The sequence below is a fragment of the Somniosus microcephalus genome, chromosome 6 (assembly GCF_052327205.1).
Source record: "Somniosus microcephalus isolate GS21.2 chromosome 6, FLI_Smic_1.0, whole genome shotgun sequence".
Taxonomy (NCBI): domain Eukaryota; kingdom Metazoa; phylum Chordata; class Chondrichthyes; order Squaliformes; family Somniosidae; genus Somniosus; species Somniosus microcephalus.
The window spans coordinates 4,415,505-4,428,975 of NC_140992.1; the positions used below are offsets into that span (position 1 = coordinate 4,415,505).

At 52.8% G+C, this 13,471-nt stretch overlaps 1 protein-coding gene across 1 annotated transcript in view; it reads left to right on the forward strand.

Annotated features, from left to right (window-relative positions):
- Positions 1–2,072: 2,072 nt before the first annotated feature.
- Positions 2,073–13,471, forward strand: part of LOC147115376 (uncharacterized) — a 33,948-nt gene continuing 22,549 nt past the window's right edge. Inside the window, exon 1 of the mRNA XM_085989405.1 lies at positions 2,073–2,234. Coding sequence (XP_085845531.1) covers positions 2,141–2,234 — 94 coding nt within the window. The 5' untranslated portion in view covers positions 2,073–2,140. The remainder of the gene's footprint in view (positions 2,235–13,471) is intronic.

Here is a 13,471-nt window from a genome sequence, read left to right on the forward strand (position 1 = left end):
CCCCAGGGATGGATGGTGTTCATCCTCGGATACTTAAGGTGTGAGGTCGAGGAGAAGCACTGACCATGCACAAAAAGAAAGACTTGCATTTCTATAGCGCCTTTCACAACCTCAGGACATCCCAAAGTGCTTTACAGCCAATGAAGTACTTTTGAAGTGTGGTCACTGTTGTCGTGTAGGAAACACAGCAGCCAATTTGTGCACAGCAAGCTCCCACAACCAGCAATGTGATAATGACCAGATAATCTGTTTTAGTGATGTTGATTGAGGGATAAATATTGGCCAGGACACCGAGGAGAACTCCCCTGCTCTTCTTCAAAATAGTGCCGTGGGATCTTTTACATCCACCTGAGAGCGCAGACAGGGCCTCGGTTTAACGTCTCATCCAAAAGATGGCACCTCTGACAGTGCAGCGCTCCCTCAGCACTGCTCCTCCGACAGTGCAGCGCTCCCTCAGTACTGCACTGGGAGCGTCAGCCTAGGTTTTTGTGCTCAAGTCTCTGGAGTGGGACTTGAACCCATGACCTTCTGACTCTATGTGTACCAGTAACCAGACGGGTTAACCCCAGTAAGGGTGATCTTTGCCCCAAACCAAGTGATGATCAGAGAGGTGTTGGAGATTCTCTCTCCCTGGTCACTCTGAGCCCTGTGTAATGGGATGGGTCCTCTCCCCAGTGACCATTCCCTGCAGCACCTCACCGCCTTCATCTGTCTAATCATAGAATGGTTACAGCACAGGAGGAGGCCATTCGGTCCATCGAGCCCGTGCCGGCTCTCTGCGAGAGCACTTCAGCTAGTCCCACTCCCCGCCCTTTCCCCGTAGCCCTGCAAATTGTTTTCCTTCAGGTACTTATCCAACTCCATTTTGAAAGACACGATTGAGTCTGCCTCCATCAGCCTTTCAGTGCATTCCAGATCCTAACCACTCGCTGAGTAAAAACGTTTTTCCTCATGTTACCTTTGGTTCTTTGGCCAATCACCTTAAATCTGTGTCCTCTGGTTCTCGACCCTTCCGCCAATGGGAACAGTTTCTCTCTATCTACTGTCTAGACCCCTCATGAGTATGCTTGGAGGTTATGCTAGAACTGTATAAAATGCTAGTTAGGCCACAGCTAGAATACTGCGTACAGTTCTGGTCACCACATTACAGGAAAGATGTGATTGCACTGGAGAGGGTGCAGAGGAGATTTACGAGGATGTCGCCAGGACTGGCGAAGTTTAGCTATGAGGAGAGATTGGAGAGGCTGGAGTTGTTTACTTTGGAACAGAGGAGGCTGAGGGGAGATTTAATTGAGGTGTATAAAATTCTGAGCGGCCTAGATAGAGTGGATAGGAAGGACCTATTTCCCCTAGCAGAGGGGTCAATAACCAGGGGGCAGAGATTTAAAGTAATTGGTCGGAAGGATTAGAGGGGAGTTGAGGAGAACATTTTTCACCCAGAGGGTGGTGGGGGTCTGGAACTCACTGCCTGAAAGGGTGGTAGAGGCAGAAACCCTCATCACATTTAAACAGTACTTGGATATGCACTTGAAGTGCCGTAACCTACAGGGCTACGGACCGAGAGCTGGACAGTGGGATTAGGCTGGAGAGCTCTTTGTCGGCCGGCGTGGACACGATGGGCTGAATGGCCTCCTTCTGTGCTGTAACTTTCTATGATTCTATGATTTTGAACACCTCACTCAAATCTCCTCTCAACCTTCTCTGCCCCAAGGAGAACAACCCCAGCTTCTCCAGTCTCTCCACGTAACTGAAGAACCCTCATCCCTGGGACCATTTGTAGTAAATCTTTTCTGCAGCCTCTCTGATGGGCTCTGACATTTGATAAAACAAGGCTATTTCAGTTTAACCCGACTGCTCTGCACCACTTTTCCAGTCACGCACCGAACCTTCAGCCCCTATCTAAAGTTAATTAACATTAAACGGGGTGAGTGAGTGAGAGAGCGTGGCCGTGCGTTGGCGGTGAGTCAGAGGTCCCTGTCGGTGGGACGGTCCTGTGGATTGATGGCTTCCCCGGATTTCACCCGCACCTCCCTCTCTCGGCAAAGCCTCCTTGGTCAGAGGGTGAAGGAGCTTTAAAAGCCTCTCCGCTCGGCACCGGGTTCATTGCAGCAGGAGATTGCGGAGAGAGACTGTGTCCAGGATGGAATACTCCAAGCAGCTGTCGCTCGGGGCTTGGGCTGTGCTTCTGCTGGGTCTGCTGGGTCTGCTCGAGGGCAGTGCGATCCCACACGGGGGTGAGTACCAGGCTCAGCATCGCCCGGCTCAATCGCTCCATCCTTTGCTCCCTTCGACGCTGTTAAATCGTCTTTATATTCGCTTAGAGCGGGAATGAGTCAGTAATCCACAGTGAGCTGGGAAGATTGCGCCTGGGACAGACCTGTGGGGTGACAAGAGCCAGGTTGCACTTTCTCTCCTGTTCATTCCTGTAGCGCCTTTCACCACCTCAGGACGTCCCAGAGCGGATCACAGCCAATGAAGTACTTTTGAAGTGTGGTCACTGTTGTAATGGAGGGAACTCGGCAGTCAATTTGCGCACAGCAAGATCCCACAAAAACCAATAAATGACCAGACAAACTGTTTTAATTGTCTCAGTTGAGGGATAAATATTGACCAGGACATCGGGCCGAACTCCCCTGCTCCTCCTCGAAGATTGGCCGTGGGATCTACCGCAGATGCTAGACCGGGCCTCGGTTTAACGTCTCGTCTGAAAGACGGCACCTCCGACAGTGCGGCGCTCCCTCAGTACCGCCCCTCCGACAGTGCGGCGCTCCCTCAGTACTGCCCCTCCGACAGTGCGGCGCTCCCTCAGTACTGCCCCTCCGACAGTGCGGCGCTCCCTCAGTACTGCCCCTCCGACAGTGCGGCGCTCCCTCAGTACAGCCCCTCCGACAGTGCAGCGCTCCCTCAGTACTGCCCCTCCGACAGTGCAGCGCTCCCTCAGTACTGCCCCTCCGACAGTGCAGCGCTCCCTCAGTACTGCCCCTCCGACAGTGCAGCGCTCCCTCAGTACTGCCCCTCCAACAGTGCGGCGCTCCCTCAGTACTGCCCCTCCGACAGTGCAGCGCTCCCTCAGTACTGCCCCTCCGACAGTGCGGCGCTCCCTCAGTACTGACCCTCCGACAGTGCGGCGCTCCCTCAGTACTGCCTCTCCGACAGTGCGGCGCTCCCTCAGTACTGCCTCTCCGACAGTGCGGCACTCCCTCAATACTGCCTCTCCGACCGTGCAGCGCTCCCTCAGTACAGCCCCTCCGACAGTGCAGCGCTCCCTCAGTACTGCCCCTCCGACAGTGCGGCGCTCCCTCAGTACTGACCCTCCGACAGTGCGGCGCTCCCTCAGTACTGCCTCTCCGACAGTGCGGCGCTCCCTCAGTACTGCCTCTCCGACAGTGCGGCACTCCCTCAATACTGCCTCTCCGACAGTGCGGCGCTCCCTCAGTACTGCCCCTCCGACAGTGCGGCGCTCCCTCAGTACTGCCCCTCCGACAGTGCGGCGCTCCCTCAGTACAGCCCCTCCGACAGTGCGGCGCTCCCTCAGTACTGCCCCTCCGACAGTGCAGTGCTCCCTCAGTACTGCCTCTCCGACAGTGCGGCGCTCCCTCAGTACTGCCTCTCCGACAGTGCGGCGCTCCCTCAGTACTGACCCTCTGACAGTGCAGCGCTCCCTCAGTACTGCCCCTCCGACAGCACGGCGCTCCCTCAGTACTGCCCCTCCGACAGTGCGGCGCTCCCTCAGTACTGACCCTCCGACAGTGCAGCATTCCCTCAGTACTGCCCCTCCGACAGTGCAGCACTCTCAGTACTCACACCAAGCAATCGATTTCCACCAGCAATTAGATACGAAGAAAGATTTGCAAAGTTGGGTCTTTTCATTAGAACCAGGCAGTTTACGGGGCGATGTGATAGAAGTGTTTAAAATGATGAAAGTTTAGGGACAGGGTAGCTCGCACACTGGCTGCATTAGTTGAGGAGTTTTACTGCATAAAAACGCGTTATATAAATACAAGTTGTCATTGTTAAGAACAAGGGGCCATAGATTGAAGATTAAATATAAGGGATTTAGAACAGAGGGCAGGAGAAAGGTCTTCACACTGAGAGCCGCGAGGCTGTGGGATTCACTCCCGGGGTTAGTGGTTGAGGCAGAAACTGGGTCAACATTGAAGATTAGATTGGAGAGAGGGATGATGGAGAGGAGGATGAAGGAGAGGGGGATGATGGAGAGGGGGATGAAGGAGAGAGGGATGGAGAGGGGGATGATGGAGTGGGGGATGGAGAGGGGGATGGAGGAGAGGGGGATGGAGAGGGGGATGGAGGAGAGGGGGATGGAGGAGAGGGGGATGGAGAGGGGGATGATGGAGAGGGGGATGGAGAGGGGGATGGAGGAGAGGGGGATGGAGAGGGGGATGGAGGAGAGGGGGATGGAGGAGAGGGGGATGATGGAGAGGGGGATGGAGGAGAGGGGGATGGTGGAGAGGGGGATGATGGAGGATTGGGAGCAGTTTAGGATTCAACGAAGGAGGACAAAGGGATTAATTAAGAAAGGGAAAATAGAATATGAGAGTAAGCTTGCAGGGAACATAAAAACTGACTGTAAAAGCTTTTATAGATATGTGAAGAGAAAAAGATTGGTGAAGTCAAGCGTAGGTCCCTTGCAGTCAGAATCAGGGGAATTTATAATAGGAAACAAGGAAATGGCAGGCTAATTAAATTCATACTTTGGTTCTGTCTTCACAAAGGAGGACACAAATAACCTCCCAGAGATGCCGGGGAACATAGAGTCTAATGAAAGGGAGGAACTGAAAGAAATCAGTATTTGTAGGGAAATGGTGTTAGGAAAATTGATGGGACTGAAGGCGGTTAAATCCCCAGGGCCTGATGGTCTACATCCCAGGGTACTTAAGGAAGTGGCCCTAGAGATAGTAGATGCATTGCTGGTCATCTTCCAGAACTCGATAGACTCTGGAACGGTACCCATGGATTGGTGGGTAGCTAATGTTACCCCACTATTCAAAAAAGGTGGTAGAGAAAAAGCGGGGAATTATAGACCAGTAAGCCTTACATCGGTAGTGGGGAAAATGCTAGAGTCCATTATAAAAGATGTAATAGCGGAGCACTTGGAAAGCAGTGACTGGATCGGACAAAGTCAACATGGATTTACAAAAGGTAAATCATGCTTGACTAATCTACTGGAACTTTTTGAGGATGTAACTGGTAAAATAGATAAGGGAGAACCAGTGGATGTGGTGTACTTGGACTTTCAGAAGGCTTTCGATAAGGTCCCACATAAGAGATTAGCGTGTAAAATTAAGGCACATGGGATTGGGGGCAAGGTATTGACTTGGATAGAGAACTGGTTGGCGGACAGAAAGCAAAGAGTTGGAATAAACGGGTCGTTTTCCGAGTGGCAGGCAGTGACTAGTGGGGTACCGCAAGGATCGGTCCTAGGACCCCAGCTGTTCACAATATATATTAATGATCTGGACGAGGGAATTGGATGTAATATCTCCAAATTTGCAGACGACACAAAGCTGGGTGGGAGGGTAAGCTGTGAGGAGGATGTCGTGAAACTCCAGTACGATTTGGACAGGCTGGGTGATTGGGCAGAAACATGGCAAATGCACTATAATGTGAATAAATATGAGGTTATCCACTTTGGTGTCAAAAACAGGAAGGCAGATTATTATTTGAATGACAATAGATTGGGAGAAGGGGAAGTGCAAAGAGACCTGGGTGTTCTTGTGCACCAGTCGCTGAAGGTAAGCATGCAGGTGCAGCAGGCGGTTAAGAAGGCAAATGGTATGTTAGCCTTCGTAGCAAGAGGGTTCGAGTACAGGAACAAGGATGTCTTGCTACAGTTGTACAGGGCCTTGGTGAGACCGCACCTTGAGTATTGTGTGCAGTTTTGGTCACCTTACCTGAGGAAGGACGTTCTTGCCATGGAGGGAGTGCAGCGAAGATTCACCAGGCTGATACCTGGGATGGCAGGAATGATGTATGAGGAAAGATTGTGTCGATTGGGCTTATACTCACTGGAGTTTAGAAGATTGAGAGGGGATCTCATCGAAACCTATAAAATTCTGTCAGGTCTGGACAGACTAGATGCAGGAAGGATGTTTCGGATGGCCGGGGAGTCCAGAACCAGGGGTCATAGTCTAAGGATAAGGGGTAAGCCATTTAGGACTGAAATGAGGAGGAATTTCTTCACCCAGAGAGTGGTGAACCTGTGGAATTCTCTGCCACAGAGGGCGGTGGAGGCCAGTTCATTAAATATATTCAAGAAAGTGTTGGATATATACCTTGAGGCTAAAGGGATCAAGGGGTTAGGGGAGAAGGCAGGGACAGGGTACTGAATTTGGATGATCAGCCATGATCTCATTGAATGGCGGAGCAGGCTCGAAGGGCCGAATGGCCTACTCCTGCTCCTATCTTCTATGTTTCTATGTTTCTATGAGAGGGGGATGAAGGAGAGAGGGATGATGGAGAGAGGGATGATGGAGAGGGGGATGATGGAGAGGGGGAGGGAGGAGAGGGGGATGAAGGAGAGGGGGATGATGGAGAGGGGGATGAAGGAGAGGGGGATGAAGGAGAGGGGGATGGAGGAGAGGGGGATGGAGGAGAGGGGGATGATGGAGAGGGGGATGATGGAGAGGGGGATGGAGGAGAGGGGGATGATGGAGAGGGGGATGATGGAGAGGGGGATGGAGGAGAGTGGGATGATGGAGAGGGGGATGATGGAGAGGGGGATGGAGGAGAGGGGGATGAAGAAGAGGGGGATGATGGAGAGGGGGATGATGGAGAGGGGGATGATGGAGAGGGGGAGGGAGGAGAGGGGGATGAAGGAGAGGGGGATGATGGAGAGAGGGATGATGGAGAGGGGGATGATGGAGAGGGGGAGGGAGGAGAGGGGGATGAAGGAGAGGGGGATGATGGAGAGGGGGATGAAGGAGAGGGGGATGAAGGAGAGGGGGATGGAGGAGAGGGGGATGATGGAGAGGGGGATGATGGAGAGGTGGATGGAGGAGAGGGGGATGATGGAGAGGGGGATGAAGGAGAGGGGGATGATGGAGAGGGGGATGGAGGAGAGGGGGATGAAGGAGAGGGGGATGATGGAGAGGGGGATGATGGAGAGGGGGATGAAGGAGAGGGGGATGGAGGAGAGGGGGATGAAGGAGAGGGGGATGATGGAGAGGGGGATGAAGGAGAGGGGGATGATGGAGAGGGGGATGATGGAGAGGGGGATGGAGGAGAGGGGGATGGAGGAGAGGGGGATGAAGGAGAGGGGGATGATGGAGAGGGGGATGAAGGAGGGGGGATGGAGGAGAGGGGGATGAAGGAGAGGGGGATGATGAAGAGGGGGATGAAGGAGAGGGGGATGATGGAGAGGGGGATGATGGAGAGGGGGATGGAGGAGAGGGGGATGGAGGAGAGGGGGATGAAGGAGAGGGGGATGATGGAGAGGGGGATGAAGGAGAGGGGGATGGAGGAGAGTGGTTGAAGGAGAGGGGGATGATGGAGAGGGGGATGAAGGAGAGGGGATGATGGAGAGGGGGATGGAGGAGAGGGGGATGGAGGAGAGGGGGATGATGGAGAGGGGGATGGAGGAGAGGGGGATGGAGGAGAGGGGGATGATGGAGAGGGGGATGGAGGAGAGGGGGATGGAGGAGAGGGGGATGATGGAGAGGGGGATGGAGGAGACGGGGATGGAGGAGAGGGGGATGATGGAGAGGGGGATGGAGGAGAGGGGGATGAAGGAGAGGGGGATGATGGAGAGGGGGATGATGGAGAGGGGGATGATGGAGAGGGGGATGGAGGAGAGGGGGATGGAGGAGAGGGGGATGGAGGAGAGGGGTTGAAGGGAGAGGGGGATGGAGGAGAGGGGGATGGAGGAGAGGGGGATGAAGGAGAGGGGGATGATGGAGAGGGGAATGATGGAGAGGGGGATGAAGGAGAGGGGGATGGAGGAGAGGGGGATGGAGGAGAGGGGGATGATGGAGAGGGGGATGATGGAGAGGGGGATGGAGGAGAGGGGGATGATGGAGAGGCGAATGATGGAGAGGGGGATGGAGGAGAGGGGGATGGTGGAGAGGGGGATGATGGAGAGGGGAATGTAGGAGAGGGGGATGAAGGAGAGGGGGATGATGGAGAGGGGGATGATGGAGAGGGGGAGGGAGGAGAGGGGGATGAAGGAGAGGGGGATGATGGAGAGAGGGATGATGGAGAGGGGGATGATGGAGAGGGGGAGGGAGGAGAGGGGATGAAGGAGAGGGGGATGATGGAGAGGGGGATGAAGGAGAGGGGGATGAAGGAGAGGGGGATGGAGGAGAGGGGGATGATGGAGAGGGGGATGATGGAGAGGGGGATGGAGGAGAGGGGGATGATGGAGAGGGGGATGAAGGAGAGGGGGATGATGGAGAGGGGGATGGGGGAGAGGGGGATGAAGGAGAGGGGGATGATGGAGAGGGGGATGATGGAGAGGGGGATGGAGGAGAGGGGGATGGAGGAGAGGGGGATGAAGGAGAGGGGGATGATGGAGAGGGGGATGAAGGAGGGGGGATGGAGGAGAGGGGGATGAAGGAGAGGGGGATGATGGAGAGGGGGATGAAGGAGAGGGGGATGATGGAGAGGGGGATGATGGAGAGGGGGATGGAGGAGAGGGGGATGGAGGAGAGGGGGATGAAGGAGAGGGGGATGATGGAGAGGGGGATGAAGGAGAGAGGAATGGAGGAGAGGGGTTGAAGGAGAGGGGGATGATGGAGAGGGGGATGAAGGAGAGGGGATGATGGAGAGGGGGATGGAGGAGAGGGGGGTGATGGAGAGGGGGATGATGGAGAGGGGGATGGAGGAGAGGGGGATGAAGGAGAGGGGGATGATGGAGAGGGGGATGATGGAGAGGGGGATGATGGAGAGGGGGAGGGAGGAGAGGGGGATGAAGGAGAGGGGGATGATGGAGAGGGGGATGATGGAGAGGGGGAGGGAGGAGAGGGGATGAAGGAGAGGGGGATGATGGAGAGGGGGATGAAGGAGAGGGGGATGAAGGAGAGGGGGATGGAGGAGAGGGTGATGATGGAGAGGGGGATGATGGAGAGGGGGATGGAGGAGAGGGGGATGATGGAGAGGGGGATGAAGGAGAGGGGGATGATGGAGAGGGGGATGGGGGAGAGGGGGATGAAGGAGAGGGGGATGATGGAGAGGGGGATGATGGAGAGGGGGATGGAGGAGAGGGGGATGGAGGAGAGGGGGATGAAGGAGAGGGGGATGATGGAGAGGGGGATGAAGGAGGGGGGGATGGAGGTGAGGGGGATGAAGGAGAGGGGGATGATGGAGAGGGGGATGAAGGAGAGGGGGATGATGGAGAGGGGGATGATGGAGAGGGGGATGGAGGAGAGGGGGATGGAGGAGAGGGGGATGAAGGAGAGGGGGATGATGGAGAGGGGGATGAAGGAGAGGGGGATGGAGGAGAGGGGTTGAAGGAGAGGGGGATGATGGAGAGGGGGATGAAGGAGAGGGGATGATGGAGAGGGGGATGGAGGAGAGGGGGATGGAGGAGAGGGGGATGGAGGAGAGGGGGATGATGGAGAGGGGGATGGAGGAGAGGGGGATGGAGGAGAGGGGGATGATGGAGAGGGGGATGGAGGAGACGGGGATGGAGGAGAGGGGGATGATGGAGAGGGGGATGGAGGAGAGGGGGATGATGGAGAGGGGGATGATGGAGAGGGGGATGATGGAGAGGGGGATGATGGAGAGGGGGATGGAGGAGAGGGGGATGGAGGAGAGGGGGATGGAGGAGAGGGGTTGTAGGGTGAGGGGGATGGAGAGGGGGATGGAGGAGAGGGGGATGAAGGAGAGGGGGATGATGGAGAGGGGGATGATGGAGAGGGGGATGGAGGAGAGGGGGATGGAGGAGAGGGGGATGGAGGAGAGGGGGATGGAGGAGAGGGGGATGGAGGAGAGGGGGATGATGGAGAGGGGGATGGTGGAGAGGGGGATGGAGGAGAGGGGGATGAGGAGAGGGGGATGGAGGAGGGGGATGGAGGAGAGGGGGATGGAGGAGAGGGGGATGATGGAGAGGGGGATGGAGGAGAGGGGGATGATGGAGAGGGGGATGATGGAGAGGGGGATGGAGGAGAGGGGGATGGAGGAGAGGGGGATGATGGAGAGGGGATGGAGGAGAGGGGGATGATGGAGAGGGGGATGATGGAGAGGGGGATGATGGAGAGGGGGATGATGGAGAGGGGGATGGAGGAGAGGGGGATGAAGGAGATGGGTTGAATGGAGAGGGGTACAGGGAGGGTAAATGCGGTTTGGATTATTTGATCGTGTGGAGAGTAACCGCCAGCACGGACTGGATGGGCCGAATGGCCACTTCCCGTGGTGTAATCCTGATGGATTTCTGTGTAGGACGGACAGGTCTGATGATTCTTGTGGCTTGGCTCAATCGGATCATTACTGTTCAGTGTTCCGTCACTGTCCTCATTTTAAAACGTCTGGTAACACTTTCATTGTTTTAATTTGGTGTGGGAGCTGGAAGATGTGTTCCTCATTTCCATAATGATGATGTCATTGTATCAGGTGCTTGGAAGCAAATCAAGGAGAGATTGCGAAGGGTTTCCGTGGCGGCTGTCAGTCGCCTCACTGTTTATTTGGTATTTATGTGAAAATGTTCCTGTTATAACCCCAGACCTCAATTACCAAAGCAACAATTTACATTTATATGGTGTCTGTGACAACAATGTTTCTCTCTGTATTGCAGTATGGAGTCATAGAAACTTACAGCACAGGAGGAGGCCCTTCGGCCCGTCGTGCCTGTGCCGGCTCTTTGAAAGAGCTCTCCAATTAGTCCCACTCCCCAGCTCATTCCCCAGAGCCCTGCCAATGAGTCCTCTTCACGTACTTCTCCAATTGCCTTTTGAAAGTTCCCTGGAATCTGATTCCGCCGCCCTTTGAGGGAGTTCAGTCAGATCTTAACAATCATCTGTGTGAAAAGATTTCTCCTCATTCCCCTTCTAGTTCTTTTGCCAATTATTTTAAATCTATGACCTCTGGTTACCGACCCACTTGCCAGAGGAAACAGTTTCTTCCTACTTGCTCAATCAGAACACCTCAGAATTTTGAACACCTCCATTAAATCTCCCCTTAACCTTCTCTGCTCTAAGGAGAACAACCCCAGCAAGTGATTAAGAAGGCCAATGGAATGTTGGCTTTCATTGCTAGGGGGATAGAATATAAAAATAGGGAGGTATTGCTTCAGTTGTACAAGGTATTGGTGAGACCGCACCTGGAATACTGCATACAGTTTTGGTGTCCATACTTAAGAAAAGACATACTTGCTCTCGAGTCAGTACAAAGAAGGTTCACTCGGTTAATCCCGGGGATGAGGGGATGGACATATGAGGAGAGGTTGAGTAGATTGGGACTCTACTCATTGGAGTTCAGAAGAATGAGAGGCGTCTTATTGAAACATATAAGATTGTGAAGGGGTTGGATCGGGTGGATGCGGGGAAGATGTTCCCGATGATGGGTGAAACTAGAACTAGGGGGCATAGTCTTAGAATAAGGGGCTGCTCTTTCAAAACTGAGATGAGGAGGAACTACTTCACTCAGAGGGTGGTAGGTCCATGGAATATGCTGCCCCAAAAAGCTGTAGAAGCTACATCATTACATAAATTTAAAACAGAAATAGACAGTTTCCTAGAAGTAAAGGGAATAAAGGGTTATGGGGAGCGGGCAGGAATTTGGACATGAGTCTAGGTTCGGATCAGTCATGGCCCTGTGGGTAGTGGAGCGGGCCCAGGGGCCGTGTAGCCTGATCCTGCTCCTATTTCGTGTGTCTAATTCTGTTAGATTCAGGAGATGGTTCTGTGATAGTAGATTGGCGGTTAGGATCAGATCAGCCATGATCTTATTGAATGGCGGAGTAGGCTCGAGGGGCCGATTGGCCTACTCCTGCTCCTATTTCTTATGTTCTTATGTTCTCCAGTCTCTCCACATAACTGAAGTCCCTCATCCCCGGCACCATCCTGGTAAACCCCCTCCGCACCCTCTCCATTCCTCATTTTACAGGCTGGTCACCCTCAAAATGGCTTCTGCAACTGGCTGCTGGGAAATTGACTTCTGTCCTTTTGTGGTATATCAGGGAAAGCCAATACATTGATTATTGATAGATATACGCACCTGGGGAGACAATCAGCAAGCACAGCCAAGCACAGCAATGATTAATGTGCATCACCCGGGCTCATAAGCAGCAGCGTAATCTAACCAGGCTAGCCCCAGCATGGACAGCGATTGCCAGGCAGCACAGGTGGCCATCCATATTTCTGTCTTATAGAGATTGCTGTATATTGGTTGAGTGCCTTATTCTCATATTTTGACTTCTGAAAGGTGAGATTGTATTTTTATGGGAGTAAGGATTGGATATTTTTAATATACTAATCAGTTATTGTTTTGACCCAGCCACAATGAATACAGAGGCGCGATATTACATAGTTACATGGTATTACACAATATTTACAGCCCAGAAACAGGCCATTCAGCCCAGCTGGCCTGTGCCGGTGTTTACACTCCACACGAGCCTCCTCCCAGCCCTCTTCATCTCACCCTATCAGCATATCCCTCTATTCCTTTCTCCCTCAAGTGTTTAAATGCATCAATGTACGCAGCGTATTACATCACCAAGGTCAGGAGCACAGCGCACAGCCTCCGCATAAGGGAAGACACACCCACAAAACCTGTCAAAGCTAAGCCACGCCCACAGAAACTTCTTTCAGTCTCTTGCATTGAAATTACATTTTAAAAACTATTAAAAACCTTTAAAAACTTTTAATTAAACTGGTACTTGGACTTATTTCATATATTAGTATTTTGTTAAAATTCTGTAATAAAACACCAACAACAATTTGGCATCTACTTTCCATGTGAAGGTTAAAAGAGATAATTTGAGGTGAGTGGAAAGATTCTCGTCCTTTGACCGTCAAGGGTAATAATGAGTTAAATGCTCACTAAAGTGAAATAAATTGTTTCGCTGTTCAACCTTCTATTGAGGTTAAAACCGTTTCTATCACTTGGGAAGTGTGTCAAACGTTACGTCATTTATATTTCATACTAAGAAACATGTTCCTTGTCTTACTTGCACTAATGAGCACTGTAGAGCGTTGTAGAGTGTTTTACTAACCTAAAGAATGACCTGTGCTGTATTTCAAACATCTCGGCTTTTTTAATTAAATGTACTTGGCATATTTTATGCAAATCAGGTAAGTTTTTTATTCTTTTAAGGCTAGCATTTAATAGCCTGTCAAAGGTCCATTAACAAACTTTACGACGGATTGCAATTCGGCAGCACTGAAAGGTATTGGCGATTATCCTTCTGACTTACTGTACACCATGCACGTAGCACACCAGCTGTGGGGCAGCTTTAAATGTATTATATAAAAATAATGTAGAAAAGGGGGGGGTCCAAGGTGGGGTGTGGTTTTGGTTG